General features: G+C 32.3%; 1 protein-coding gene across 1 annotated transcript; it reads right to left on the bottom strand.

Moving 5' to 3' along the window:
- Positions 1-747: 747 nt before the first annotated feature.
- On the bottom strand, positions 748-8,465 carry LOC128245352 (cholecystokinin receptor-like). Its single transcript, XM_052963487.1, has 3 exons — positions 8,349-8,465; positions 3,045-4,017; positions 748-1,657 (listed from the first exon to the last, which is right to left on the bottom strand). The coding sequence occupies exons 2-3, from the start codon at positions 3,900-3,902 to the stop codon at positions 1,232-1,234; spliced, it is 1,284 nt and encodes a 427-aa protein (XP_052819447.1). The 5' UTR covers positions 3,903-4,017; positions 8,349-8,465; the 3' UTR covers positions 748-1,231.
- Between the last annotated feature and the right edge of the window lie 7,025 nt (positions 8,466-15,490).

Here is a 15,490-nt window from a genome sequence, read left to right as displayed (position 1 = left end):
ATGTAAACAAGCCGGCATTCAACAGAACATGTGCCCTGCTATATTTAGCAATAAAGTAGATCGTAGTTAGATCACTACGCGCGGTGGTTCACCAGCGGCCACTCAGAGCGTTGCTTTCTTGCAAAACTCCGCCTACAAAGGTCACGAAAGGTCGACCGGTTCATGCAAAATGAGCTCAATTTTTATCGTTCAGAAAATCAAGTACGGATGTAAATATTTGATCATATACATTTCAGAGATATGTTTTAAACGTTAGTCAGACCATAAAGTAGACATTTTATTTATGCATTAAACAATAACCGAAGCAGCTATGAAACGGACATTATGAATTGCTTCTGTCCCTATGCGAATCTTATCATCTTTACTCAAATATTTCACATTCTGTTTAAAGATTAAACAAAAATAAATGTGTGTTACATCAATACGTTCAATATCATACATAGTACTATATAAAAAAGTACAACGTTTGTTAGAAAATCAGTCTTTATAACATGAACAAATACCTTTAACCAGAAGCCTAATATGCAGACTGCTTCGATTGTGTTTCATGCTGTATGATTTGTGTATTGCAAAATAACGGTGAATACTATTCAAATAAACAAGACTTTGGAATAAGGGAGTTTTTCGAATTGGAATTTCACTTTTTTATTATCGAAGCATATTTATTCGTGAACACCAAACTAAAGTGCATACAAAACATAAACGAAAGAAATGATGTCATTTCTAAAGTGACATCAATTGACATAAATATCGCGCGATTTAATATTAATTAATTTTTTTATAAGCATGCGATGAAAAAAAACAACAACAATAAAAAAGATCATGACAATGTATTGAAATAAATTGTTATCTTGCACAGGAACAAGCAAACTTTCTCTGTGTTATCAAAACAATGTCAACGGTTCATAAGTTGTGGTAGAACATACATGTATTGAAAGTTTATGTTTTAAAGTTCCCTTATCATTCAGAATTTAAATAAGCAATTCACATTTTCAAACAAAGTCAGTTTAACTTTGAAAACGATTGTGATTTTCAAACAACTGCAATTATTGTCTTTGACCTGTAACACTCGATTTAAACCATCAATTTAAACTAATAAAGCAATTGATAAAATTGATAGCTTGGTACAGAATAAAATTATCACTTCCATATAAGGTCATTTTTAAATGTTTGTTTAACCAAACGAATGCAAAACAAATACAAGAAAATTCTTAATATTTTAAAAAAATATTCAACGAACCATTGGTATAATCTGGCACTTGAAAACCTTTCGAAGGTCGTCTCTAAATGACTTGTTCATGAATGCGTAAATGAAAGGATTTGCGGAATGATATACAAAATACATGTAAAAAATCACGGCGTTAAACTCTATCGCTATTAATCCCATAAGCCAAGCAGGCAAAAACGCAACCAGAAAAACAACGTTAACTACGCACAACATGACAGCCGTCCTAATATTGGCCAATAACGTTTTCTCCTTGATTGAAATTGATCGTGTAATATTTTTTGCTGTTGGTCTCAAAGGCTGCAACTCCACAGGCTTTTCGACGTCAACGTCGCCATCTCCATTTTCAAGACGTGGATCGCTCCGTCGGCCACTGTGAGGATTTACGCGAGTCACCGCCGTTAACTGCTTTTCAGCGTTCTTCAAATCAACCTGAATTTAAATCATCTTTAATAGTTTACATACTTTAAATATTGTTGTGATATTACATCCATAAGAAAGCTTTTTCCGTATCTTTATTTAGCTCATGAAAAATGGATGTCAATGAAAAATCACCATTAACGTTGATTAAGACAGGATTGGTCTTATCTCAGTTTGGCGACATTCTGTAGCTTATGTACAGCAGTAACATTTCAGGCTTGTACATTATATTTCCACTTCAGTGAAGGTTCTTTAATTTCAACAATTATCCGATGGCTATCAAAGCATTTATTGTACATGTAACAATATTTGAAAAAGCAGCAAACATATTCCAATTTATTCGCTGTTGATGCTTTAACAAACGTTATTTTCACCATAGTTAATTATCGATGTTTGTATTAACATAAATTGGCCATGAATTTTACCTTACAGCAAACAAGTCTAAGAACACATTACAAGGTGTTTTACATATGCACTTATATGGAATGACAGGGTCTAGCGCGGTTATATGGTCAAGTGGCTCCTTACCTTAAGTAACATTCCCTTCATGCAAAATTACAGTCATTTATCATGCTTAATACAATGAACGATATGTGTTCATAAAGAAAACTTAATAATAATGTTACGTGTGCATGTTATTTACTCCCTACAAGTTTGTTGAATTAAGAAAATATTTGACGAACAAAAACATAAAATCAGCAGCTTGATATTGAATATTTATGAAACATACCACCGTCATTAGGAACGTTGCCTTGATTCATGATATAATATAGAAGATTGGACACGCTTTTTGTTTGGAAATCTGTAAGCGCACTGTATTTGTATACCATATTTATGAGAGAGAGTTAAAAATGGGTAGCATACTTGACAGAGTTAAAACATGGGGTACCTCCCATTCACCAACATGGTTATATGACAAACAACACTCGATTGAAGAATGTTGTAATAACGTGATTAATGATATCGCATTCTGTTACAGAGGGCTATACTCGACTCGAAAGGAATATATACATATACAGATTTAATAAGATTAACAAGGTGCAACCAAGTGAAATTAGAACTTGCAAACATTTATGAGGGTCGAATATGACACCCAGTATCATTTGTTTGCATTAAACACCTGTAAAATCATTCAAAGGGATAACTTTATCATTGCCAAATGGATATGGTGTAATATGGACTCTTTTATGAAAAATAGCTCAATTCGGGATATTTGACAAAGAATATGGTACAATTTATTATTCAGTAACAATTTACACCTATTTTATAACTTTCATCAGTCGGACACAACCATATATAATCGAATTGGTCGCGTAAGACTGATTCAGCCCTAAATATTGCAATTCCAAGCTGTTGAGAGCATTAAATGCATTAAGAAACATATTGTATACAAACTTACACCTGGAGGAAGGAGACTGGTAACGCCAGACGGATACAGACCGGAACGTTTTCTCCTGCTTCTTTTCGCTCGGTGTTTGTGTATTGACCGGTATATTAGGCCATAGAGGATGAAAACGACGGCAAAAGATAGCAGGTATGTCCCAGCGTACGCACGTTGATAAAAGTTCAGAAACTGTGGGCTAGTAAGAATATAATTAGGAGCGCATAGTCCTGTATAGGAAAGCTTATATCCTGCTTGGATTTCTGTTTTGTTGTTGTCAAATACACGATAGTCCCATTCATCCATTTCCAATTCATTTGAGCAATTGGTACATTCACCATGGTCAGCGGTATTAAATGTGGCATTTTGACCATATTTTACACTTTTAGTTTCATTGGTGCGGGCAAGAACGTCATTAGCAGGCACTATTATCTTGTAGGTGTAAACACCGTATGAGAGAGATGTGATAACTCCAAACGTAGATGCAACCAGCAGTAAGCACAACACGATAACTTTTGCACGAAATATATTGAGCACATGTAGAAATGGATGACAGATACAAAAGTACCTGTCAATTGCAATTGCCACCATTATGAAAGCGGCGAAAGGTACATTGCAAGTGATTAAGAACATATAAATCTGGCAGGCAACGTCATAGCTAACCATGTAATTAAGGTACACGACAACCTCTGTGAACGGCATAACAAACAAACAGGTGAAAAGGTCAGTTCCTGCAAGGCTCATGATGAATATGCCCGCAGTCGACTTTTCCTTCTTGTGTGAATAGATGTGAAGAACGAGTGAATTTCCTATTGTTCCGCAAATAGAAAACAATGAAAGCATCACCATAACGGTAACCACTGCCGGATCTTCCATTGTTGTGATTTAAAGACTAACAACGTCTGTCTGATATTTGATATCAACTTTCTTGTGTCCGTAGTCTGCATCAGTGATTGCTATGAATTCCTGCAGACATATCGCTTGTCACACCCTAAAAATAAATGGGAACGACTGTTATGTCTTGAATATTCGGTATAGTTTGCAATTTTTTATCAACCAAGTATTTGAAAATTTAATTCATCTCTAGCAAGGATAAACAACAAAGGAAATTGATTTAACAGAAGCAAGAAGTTTGTGTTATGTATTCAGTGCCATTCAAATGTGCTGAATCGGTATGTTTTAAAAACATTTAATTATATTATATAAAGGGATGTTTTTGTCAGAAATATATATCCTGAAAATTCCCTCTCACATATTACCCAGCATATCCAATTAAAAACTATTTGTCGTAACCATTTGTGTAAGTTAATTATTCAAGGTGTCCTTCTCTCACCAAAGTGGTTGTCGGTTAGATCCCCATCAAAGGTACTTTCTTGTGGTGTCTTTATCGGCCTACTTATACTAATTTTTACTCAGGAAACTCAATGGTGATTCATTACTTCGTTCAGGTGTCTTCACTATCGCGCTTACAATTATATATAACAATTAAATCGAATGCCATCATTTTATTGCTGGTTTTTGTATCTAGTTAAGCAATGTTTTACGACTGCAAATAGTTTTGTACTTTGCATTATAATACTCAATAAAGTAAAACTTCTTATTGAGCATAGCTTGACAATTACTTCATTTAAAGAGACTTTTTCAACATAATACATTTACATTCGCGTAGTACTTTGTGTAAAGAAAATGTTGTATAACCAAACAAAACAAACGTTATAAAAACATTGTTTATTTCGATATTGCGCTATGCTATGACTAACCTGATGACAATTAACCAGCGGTATAAGACGTTACAATCATAAGCTATTTCTATCCAGATGTATACTGTTGATAACCTTTGTTTTACAATAATTACTCTGCTGCAAAAGATTGTTCAAATTCTTAATAATGATGAATCATTGTCCAAAATGTACGTATATAAAGACTAATCGCACTTATTCCTGCGTTTATGTTGTATAAACGGTTACTCACTAAAACCTAGGAAGCGTGAGCCTGCTTCATGGAATGTGCTTGCGTGTCGTCCTGCGATCTAACAGATTTTGGTATAAGCTTTATAAAGACTGTATGTTAACCACGTTGTTGTTCATTTATATTCTTTTGACCAATGTTGAATATTAATCCTGTAGATTGATATTTCGACTTTATATCGTTTTTCTTTTGTGAAATTGAATATCACTCACATGTTATAATAGTCATTTAGTATCGACATAAATTATTTCTGTATTTTAAGTCAATTTAAGCGTTCGATAATTCAGGTCATCATTTAGGAACATTTTGAACACTTTGTTATTAAAATGTAAGGAGTATTAAAGAAACGATCTTCTTTCAAGGAAGGCAACTAGCCATAGACATAACTATTTCTACACGCTCTACCTCAACTTACGTATTGTTTGACATGATGGCTATGTTTAAGAAAACATAGTACCAGATTGACAAGGTAAACGTTCAATAAATAGCTAGAACACATCCGTATATATTTATACCAGCATGCTAACTAATACAATTATAAACTCTGCAAAACATGCTACCATTCGGATATATAAACAATGAACGCTCTATAATTATCGTGCTTCAGACAGTATTTTGTTCAACAATTGAAGGCCAATTGATAATGCAAAAATCAAAGACACATGTTTGGGCTTTTCGGCTGAGGTTATCTAAGCAACGGGTAAATAATAGGTTTATCATGCAAAAGATGCACCTAATTACAAGCATATAAAACACATTTTATCCAAGGCCTAGTTATCTGATGTCATGTAATGGAGTTATGAGTCCCTGATTAATCGAGGCCCTAAAACAAGACGAAAAATGCCACTGATACGTGTCTGCAATTTTACTATTATATGAATAGTATGCTCCATGATACATGATACAATTGAAATAAAAACAACAATTAAACCAAAATCCTGACTCCCATTTCACAAACAGTAGAAAATATAGTCTCATTAACACTATTATCCAAGTACCTGTTGTCAATGAATTATGCAGGGGAGCAACATAATTATAAAACTGTCTTAATATAAATTAACACACCTATACTTTCTTAAAACGTCGCAAATCTACAGATAATTTGGCAGATGGAAAATCAGTTTATATGTGAATATGTAAACAGGATTCAAACAGTGAATGTAAAAATCAAACTGCATCCTGTAAAGTTGCGTTATTTTTTAGCCATAATTTCAAATTACTCATTGTTGCCATTGACATAGGTATCATGTCATATTTGAATTACTTGGGATTTATCTGTCACACGTTGTAGCCTAATGTTTATAAAATGTACACTTATAATAACGTAGTAAACAATCATGACAGTAAGGTTTCGGTATACGAATTGAACAAGTCCTAATTAAGCCTATAACATTCCAAAATAAGACGAGTTTTTAATAACATAGTACAAATTGAAACCCATGAAAATGATTTCACATGATTATATTTTAGAGATGCTTTTGTTACTAAAATCATTAAACTGAAAATAGATCAGTGTTGAATGTTTATAGCTGTAACGATTTCTCGTGTGTATTACCAATATTTTACAAGCTTACGCAACGTATTGATATGTCAGTAGTTACGTTTTATGAATATATCGCCGGCTTCTATTCGCAATTTGAATTTAAAACCACTGCTCGCCGACGAACACTGCTCATTGAATTGTTTAACAGTCCTTTACACTCGAACGAAACTAAAGTCCACAATTATATTGGTTATTTAAAATACTTTTGATTGAAATTTTACAAGCTTCTTAGCTTCTTAACAAGAACAAGGTATGAAATAAGCAATGCAACTGAGTGTGCTAAAATGTGATTCCTTATTTACTGTACGTCAGAAGAATACACACCAACATTTATATTCCCGTGTTGCTTAGTTTACACGCGATGTTGGAATATACAACGCTTTTTAACAATGACAGATTCTTTATAAAAAAACGTTGCCATTTCCTTAATGTTATGATATTATGCTTTGTTCCCTTAAATTGTACAATGTTCCGCAGATCGAGACGGTAATACTATGAACTTGGTACTTTCTTATAATTTGCCTGTATAATTCCATGGTGGAAAAAATAATAATTAAATAGACAAACTTTCGCCTCAAGCTTTCAAAATGTGGATGTCTAAAAATATAGAAAAAAACTACTTTAAAATACACGGGTGCTTTTGCGGAAACACACCTCGTTTAATCCATTTCTTCTTGCCAGAATCGAAGGTTTTTAATTTTTCATTCCGGTGTTTTAGTAGGAAGTTTTCTCTCAAATTCGGGAGATAAGCACCGTAAACTTAGAGTTGTATCGGCGACAGTAATAAATTAATACCACATTTTCTATCTACAATACCACAACAACAACGGCTGCATATGTACAATCTACAGCATAGTATGACATGTTTGATAAAAACGTATAATATATAGTGTTCAACATTAACTTAAAATCAAATTTCTGTTTATTTTAGCGATCACCTTCAGTATAGTGAGATGAAAGAATTGTGATAGAATTGTCCATGATAAATCGCCCTTTCATGTTTGTCATGGCTTGCATTATAATTGCAAACGACGTTAAAGACAATATTTGAATATGTAGAGTTTTCTTATTTTCCTAGATGGTGGAAGCTTTTAGTTTTTTCGTTTCTTCTCTGTCGACAAAAAATGTGCTACAATTACATTCTTGCCGGAAAACAAACAAACAGTTGATTACAAACGTTGTTATTTGCGAATAAAGACAGTCCCTTTAATTTTGAGGCATGCCATACAAACACTAAAACATAATTGCATCATATTTTCTAAAAATAACACAAATACAATAATGCATTACTAATTGCAGCACACGGATATCCGGATAAAATTACCCAGAGTATAAAAATATTCGAAAGCGTTTATTAAATTTCATGTTTCGGAGTGCATATAAGTGTGCCAGTTTTCTTGAAAAATACTTATATATTGCTTCACTGCAAATATTATTATATTTGTATTGAAACAATTTACTTTGACACATAAATGTGTTTTTTTTAAGAATTTAGTCGTTTTCAAGAAAGTAAGACATTGTATAACCAAAAGTTTTTATCTAATATTTTTTGGCAAATTATTTAATGTCCAATACATATTTTATGATGCAATTGTGAACTTGTTTGCTTTCAGAAAGTTTAATTAATATTAAACTGAGTAAAGAGTTTTGAAAGTATATAATTTAAAACAGTGATTACAAGCTAATATTAATACATCTTAATATCGGCAAAGAATAATAATAACTACATTTTTTTCATTTCACGCCACAAAATACTACGGTGTTGTTTTGCTTTTTAACAAAATAACAAAACAACGAGCTATTTCTGTTACCGTAAGCAATTAATCCAAGAAAAAACATAATCGTTTTGAAGTTGACGGCATATATGTCACAGTTTTAAAATCCAATGGTTGAACCACTAGACGTTACTGCCTGTGCATCACCCTAACAGGCACTAGAACAGTGAGAGACAGCCAGCTTTTTCGCAGCCCCATCCAGGAACCGATTTTCAATATCTGGAAAATGCCGCAACGTTTCGCTATTGGAATGAAGAGAAACCAATACAGTACAGCACTGCCCTGTAACTGCCACGAATATTCACAAATATTTGTCTTAAATCTGTTAAAGAGGTGCATATTATCTGACTGGAAAGAACATTCGTTTTGTTTATAATTTTAATAAAAAGAGCAAAGTATTGGTAAATTTCGCTTTTAACCCTACCAGTTCTATGAAATCCATTGAAAATAAAATCACAGTAAGATTATGGCTATTATCCTTGTTATTTAATTGCATAATGGTGATAAAAAACGACAGCGAAACAATGGTTTCAAACAAACCAAAATCGTTTTATGAAGACTTTCTTCTATAAGATATATTAGTTCAATACAAGGCACGCACCGGACAGGCAAACTATCAGTGAATGTAAAACTTGTCTAAGGGCTCATTCTAATAAAGTAAAAAATCAGATATCTGTTATAACACATACAATGGACGAATATTAAATCGCTGTTTGGGCTTTGTCAATGAATATATATTTAAATGCCTGTTAGGTCTGTGTTGTTTTGTATTCTGTTTTTGTCAAGTATATTAATTATTGTGTTTCGACGATTTTGTAGTAAAAAGAGTCACTGTTTACTTTCTTACCCCTTGGTGTGTCCATGTTGTTTAAATTGTAGTTTAAAATCACCATGTTTTTGTGTTTTGTGCTGATATGTAAGGTCTTGAAACGTTCGCCTCAGTTACGTACAAAAGCGGTTATTATAATGATTATTGGTTCATATGTCTAAATAAGATTCCGAGGAGTCTTGACCTAGATCTCAAAATGTGCTTACAATATATGACTTAATTTCATGACCGCAGTGGAATCCTAAATATCATCGTATGCTACTCCTTATTTGCAAGTCTTCAAATTATTGAATAAGTTGATTCATTACTTGAAACGAGTATTAGGTTACAGCACATGTTATTGAAAACATCTGACACAATAATATGTATTCATAAGTAAGTATTGCTCTTCCAGGTTTAAAAAGAAAAAAAAGATGAAATGCACGATCTGGATTGCTTTTGCAAAGATAATGTTAATCAGCATAACTACTCTTACGTCGATGGACCCCAAAACGTGTTAATTGTGATTGGTTCGGTATGATATTCTCATTATTCTGAAATGTGCAATCTGTTAACGTTCTGTTTAAAGAGCACTTACCGTAAGCTACGCTGTCGTATTTTCATATGATTTACAGTTGAGTGTTGCCATTTATATTTTATTCCAAATGAACATACTTCTCTCGACGAATGTTTTACTTCACATGCATACAGTTTTGCTGATTAAAAAAAAACGATAATAATTCAGTCTGTCCAAGGTCAGATAAAAGTTTACACCATTTGAGAAATACAATGTTCGTTGTCTGCTAAGAAACCTATTGCAAATTAACATATAATTGTCTTTACCCTGGGCATTCATAAATAATCTGTATGTTACCATTACTAGTCTACGTGCTTATATTCTTACATAAGATTCTCTTCATCAATTTGAAATTAATTAAATCAGATTCCTTTTGAAAACAAATACATTACGGGCAGCTTTCATGACCAAGTTATTAATGTTTGTCATTTTGGCCTTTCAAAGCACTTAAGCAGCATCAAATTAACCATAAAAGTATAGAATTTCAGAAAAAATATAACAACACTAGCTTTCGTTGTAAACATTGCACACTTAAATGAGTTATACACACTTAAACAATGTGTTTATATTTTGAAACCGAAAGTAAAAACACATTTTGATAGATTGCTGATTAATGAGTTATATTTGTTTTATACAAAACAGTCGACAGGTAATATTCTCTTTTGCTTTAAATCTTACTGTCCCATTATGCTTTAGTGATCTAAACTTGTTTGTATGTATATCCAAATGACTTCTCTTACATTTCTTGTCATTTTTAACTCTTTGAATGATAAAAAAATGCAACAAAACCGAACGTATAAAATAAATATGAATTTAGCGCGCACAACTTCATCAGAAAATTAACACATCACGGGACCTTCTGAATAGCTAAAATTTGTGTTGCTATAGATACTGATGATTTGCATAATTTCCCTTAGAAGTTTTTTGTTATAATGAATTTATAAATAAAATACTCATATTTACCCTGTTACTTTCACTTGAAAATATATTCACTGATGGAGGTTATAATGGGTGGACTAAAATGTAGCCACGCACTCTGTGATTGCTTATTTCAACTGTCTACCCCTTTGAACTTATTTTTTTTCTCTTGATTTTTTTTTTAAAGCTGCTCTCTCACAGATTTACCGGTTTTTTAACTTTTTATTTTTTTTTGTCTTGGAATTAGCAAATTTTTGCGTAAATATCTGCAAACCAGTGATAAAAAGATCAGATCGCAGATTTTTATATTTCCATTCCAAATTAAATGTTTTATGGCTTAAACCGTTTAAGAAAAATGCATAAAACATCAATTTTTGAGCAGAAATATTAAAATCTGCGATCTCGTCTTTTGTCATCAGTCTTTTATCACTGGTTTGCAGATATTTACGCAAAATTATGCTTGTTCCAAGACAGCAGATTAAAAAAGTTGTCAAAACGTTTAATCTGTGAGAGTGCAGCTTTAATGTCCTAAAACAGACATGCTCAGTATTGCACAACATCAAAAAACAGTTTTGTGTTTCCAATGTCAGAAAGCGACCCCAATTGTTCACTTGAAGTAAACAAACGTGTGTTGTATATTGTAATACTCAACTTCGGAGTTTTAAACGTGTTTAGTCGGGAAAAAAAGGTTGCATAACAACGTGAAAACATCTACATGAATAAAAACATTCTCGACGTTAATTGATACAAAGGATATCTGATTATTATAACAGGTATAACTTAAGACTGTATCTTATATGCATGTTGGATATATTTGCCCTACACTTGTTTATGTACTATTATCTATTAGATATTTACTTTCATGTGGTCATAAACAACATTCCTATAAATCTGCAACTGCTAAGATTTAATTAATAGTGCAGATGAGAAATAAAAGAAGTGAAGGAGTACAATATGTTTAGGTCTGAACGCTTACAAAAACTTTCAACTCATATACATACGACCGTTGTGCGATTAAAAATGGATAAATTTCAGCTTTCTACATACAATGGCTTTACTCGACAGAGTAATCAGATTATAAGGCGTAAGTGTTGGCATGCGCAGTCTTTAGGATTTAGGATTGTTGGGCTAAGAGTGAGGTTTGTGCACTTAAACTGGTTTAAACCCCCAGTAAATTTACATTTTACTGACCGTTCCGAGGCGGTACCTACCAATCCTTGATAAACATACCTAGATTTTTATATATAGTATGTATGCACTGTGCTGCTTGTGGAGTTTTGTGCTGTTCTTCAATGTTTCTTGTTTGTGATTTTATGTTATATGTCTTTGGCGTTAACCCAGTGCCATTCAACCGGGTTTATGTTTAAACTTTCTGCTACTGAGCTTGTTTCTGTAGCTTTTTGCCTAAATATTCAACTGCTTGTCGGTTTATCTGCTCTCGAATTAAAAGTGTTAAAATTAATTCTATTAGTAGTTGTTTACGTTACTGTCATTTTCTATTTCCTCTTTGTTGAGAAAAAGTTCTTTGACATTCTTTTTTATAATAAACTATTTGCTCGTTTTTTTAGTGCAAAGATTTTATGAACAGTAATCAATGAGGTTTAATAAGTGCATCTATGTTCCAAAACAATAACGCCGCCATTTATTGAATGAATAGTTGAAAGGTCGAATGAGTTAGCAAAACAATTGCGAATAATAATTGGATTTAAAGCATGTTTCTTAGTTTTAGAGTGTGTTTCACAATACATGGATATTCAGTCATCTTACTGTCAGAGATCAGTCTGTTTTGCTTGAAGACAGTTCGATTTCCATGTAATGATAAGGACCACGCTGGTTTGTTGACAAATTTTGAGGCGTGGGTTGGGTAAAAACATATCAGTATATCTGTATATTGTGTGAATTTTTCGGGAAGTTCGCATTACGTATGCAACAACAAACAGTTCAAAATACAGTTGAAGGATGATATAACATTCTATTTCTGTTCGAACAGTTGTTTACGTCTGTAATTTGTTTGGTATGAAAGAATGTTCGAACATTCAGCTTCAAGATCAAGAAAACTTTTGAAAAAGGGGATCATCATTTTCCTGATTAAGGGAAAGTTGTTAATTTACAAATATATCTTTATTTAAACTTTCGTAACATTTCTTTAAATTCTAAATATTTTATTTGCCATCATTATCTGGTTCAAAGTGAAGTGTTCTGTTTTGATCAAGGGGAAGTAACTACAATGAATTTAAAAAGTCGATCTTAAGATTGATATTTTCATTCCTTATTTTGCAGTGAAAATATCATTTTCACTATTGTTATGTCACTGATAAAACTCCATATATCAACGAAAAGCAAGGAAGAAAGCGTATTTAATTCTGAAATTTACGACGATAGAAACGGCTTTAAATGCTCGCAAACACTTTAAACAGTGATTTATAAAAACGGTTAACACAGATACGATTTTTTTTTTCTGTTTAATTAGTTTTGATAGTAAAATGTAAAATGACACCATTAATGAGAAATCATCGCTAACTGTCAGCATTGACAGCTGTATAATACCTTTTAAAAGATCCGGTATTTTCATCGGAATGTGATAAGTTAAATGCTTAGATACACTAAGCAAGTATCTTTATTGAGTTTATACTTTTTAATTTTCTACCAGCATGAACAACGATCAATTTACACGACGAGAGTCAAGTACCAAGAAAAGGGCAAAGCAAATTAGCAAAAGTCAATGCCGATAATGATGTTTTGCCGAAATGTTATAGAAAGCATGTATAATATAATATTATAACAAAAGCAATATATATATATATGTGAAAAGCTACAGAAACAAGCTCAATAAGACTAGTTTAAAACATTTTATTGCATCATTACCGAATCATGACATTAAGTAATATTTAACTATTTCATAAATCTGTCTGATGCCAAATATGTAAACCTTGAAAAGTACATAGTGCTTCTCTTTTCTGAAAGGTATGAAGACAGTACTTTTATCAAGAAACCATTTACCGATTGATCGCATATGTCTAATAAAGGACAGATAACATAACCGAATAAACAACTGCAAGACACTTTTAGCATCTGTCCAACGTTTATATTATACATAAGACAATTGAATGAAATAAGGAAAATGTAACGGATCCGTATTTAATTTATAAAACACTAGACTATGACCCCAATTGTCGAAACTTCTATCACGCTCCTCAAAACTAAAAGTACTAACTGTCATCAGAAAGAGAGCCGTTAAACGGGTTTAAAGAATGACATTAATTCTAAGCTGGTGCTCGTTAAGGACACAGGGTAGCTAAACCCGCCCAACAGGGCCGACGACAATGGATAGCTCGGTAGTGTCTTTAAATATATATATATGTTCACTGTTAAGGCAAAGGTATTTTCGGTGAATTCGGTTATCACTATCGGCAATCTATCAACCTTAAGAAATGTCGAATCAGAAATGGAAAAAATATGCATAATAAAAAAAATATTACGTAGCGTTAAGTTATTTTTGTTAACTCTTAGTATTCAATTATACATATTTTAGTATAATAAATGTTAGCACATTAACTTAGACCATAGCTATTCACTTGTTCCATAAAGGTTTTATCACTATAATGTTTTCTGCGCGCAAGGCTATAATCACAACAATTGTCATTCGAAAAAGTAAGACTGTGCGTGCCCTGTCACGTGACTAACGAATGATTACTATCGAGCACGCTTATCAATAAATGTATCTGAAATGTAGACTGCACATGTAAAAGAACACGCAAACTCCTTTAGGGTGTACTTTCAAATGAAAATTTTAGAACGGTTACCGGGACCCGGTTTCTACGTCTTAATTTTGAATAATGGAAATGAACAGGGGTTGACGGATAAGGACATAAAGTGATTTTTCTCAGAAAAGTTGATAATATTTTTATGAACGCTCTTCGATTTTTCAATGGAAATAGTAAGAGTAATTCAAGATTAGAACATAAAAAAGTTATAGTGAATATCGACTCTGAACATACTCAAGTTTACATTGACCATGAACGTTATTGTTAAGAAAACACTACATTGGGAAAATTACAGAGACCGGGCCTCAATGCAAAACAACATTAAGAAGATGTATTTTAATCTAATGTTTATTTTCATCCTAATATCAAGTTATTTATTGACACTGACAACCAGTTTTTACTATTCAATGATGTGTTGTTTCTGAATATTTATTGCTTTAAAATATATGCTTCTGAAAAGTGTCTTAATATTTAGACCAATGTATAATAATATTTGTATATGTATAGAAGGACTTTGTAAATAATCAGTTTATAAAAGTGGCTTATTTTATACTGCATGCGTGTAGTCTACTTGTAAATGACTACTGCTTTTATATATTTGTATAGTTGCCTAAGTCCACTTAACTGTCAATTTAGCTGTTTTGGTTTGCTATAATATATGGAAATTTGAGTAAATAATTAAATTTAATACTTGAAATTTATTGTTTTCAAAATCATCATCTAGCGAAGCTATTAAGCAGCGTTCTACAATTACAAAAATAATAACGTCTTACAATACAGACATGATGAGATTGTAAAAATCTACAGTCTACTTACCTTTGTATAATGGAATATGAAAGTCTATTGTGTCTATCCAATATATTTTCTACAATTCATGTAGCTTCTGTTTGCATATAACGCTCGATTTTGTTTCTCTATTTCTGATATCTTTACCTAGTTTTTGGAAACAAAAAAAAGAAGTTATCCTTAAAAGACCGAAGGTAAGACTTATTAAAACGTAACATTACAGTCATTACATGGTTCAATGTTTAAGTGAATATGCCCCTACTGCTAGAACTAAATTTTCTAATATTAAGACTTTTCATTGAAAGCAAATCATGCTTTAATATAA

This window comes from Mya arenaria, chromosome 9 (genome assembly GCF_026914265.1).
Source record: "Mya arenaria isolate MELC-2E11 chromosome 9, ASM2691426v1".
NCBI classification, from domain to species: domain Eukaryota; kingdom Metazoa; phylum Mollusca; class Bivalvia; order Myida; family Myidae; genus Mya; species Mya arenaria.
The sequence above is the reverse complement of the archived record's forward strand: the minus strand, read 5'-3'. Positions and strand labels throughout refer to the sequence as shown.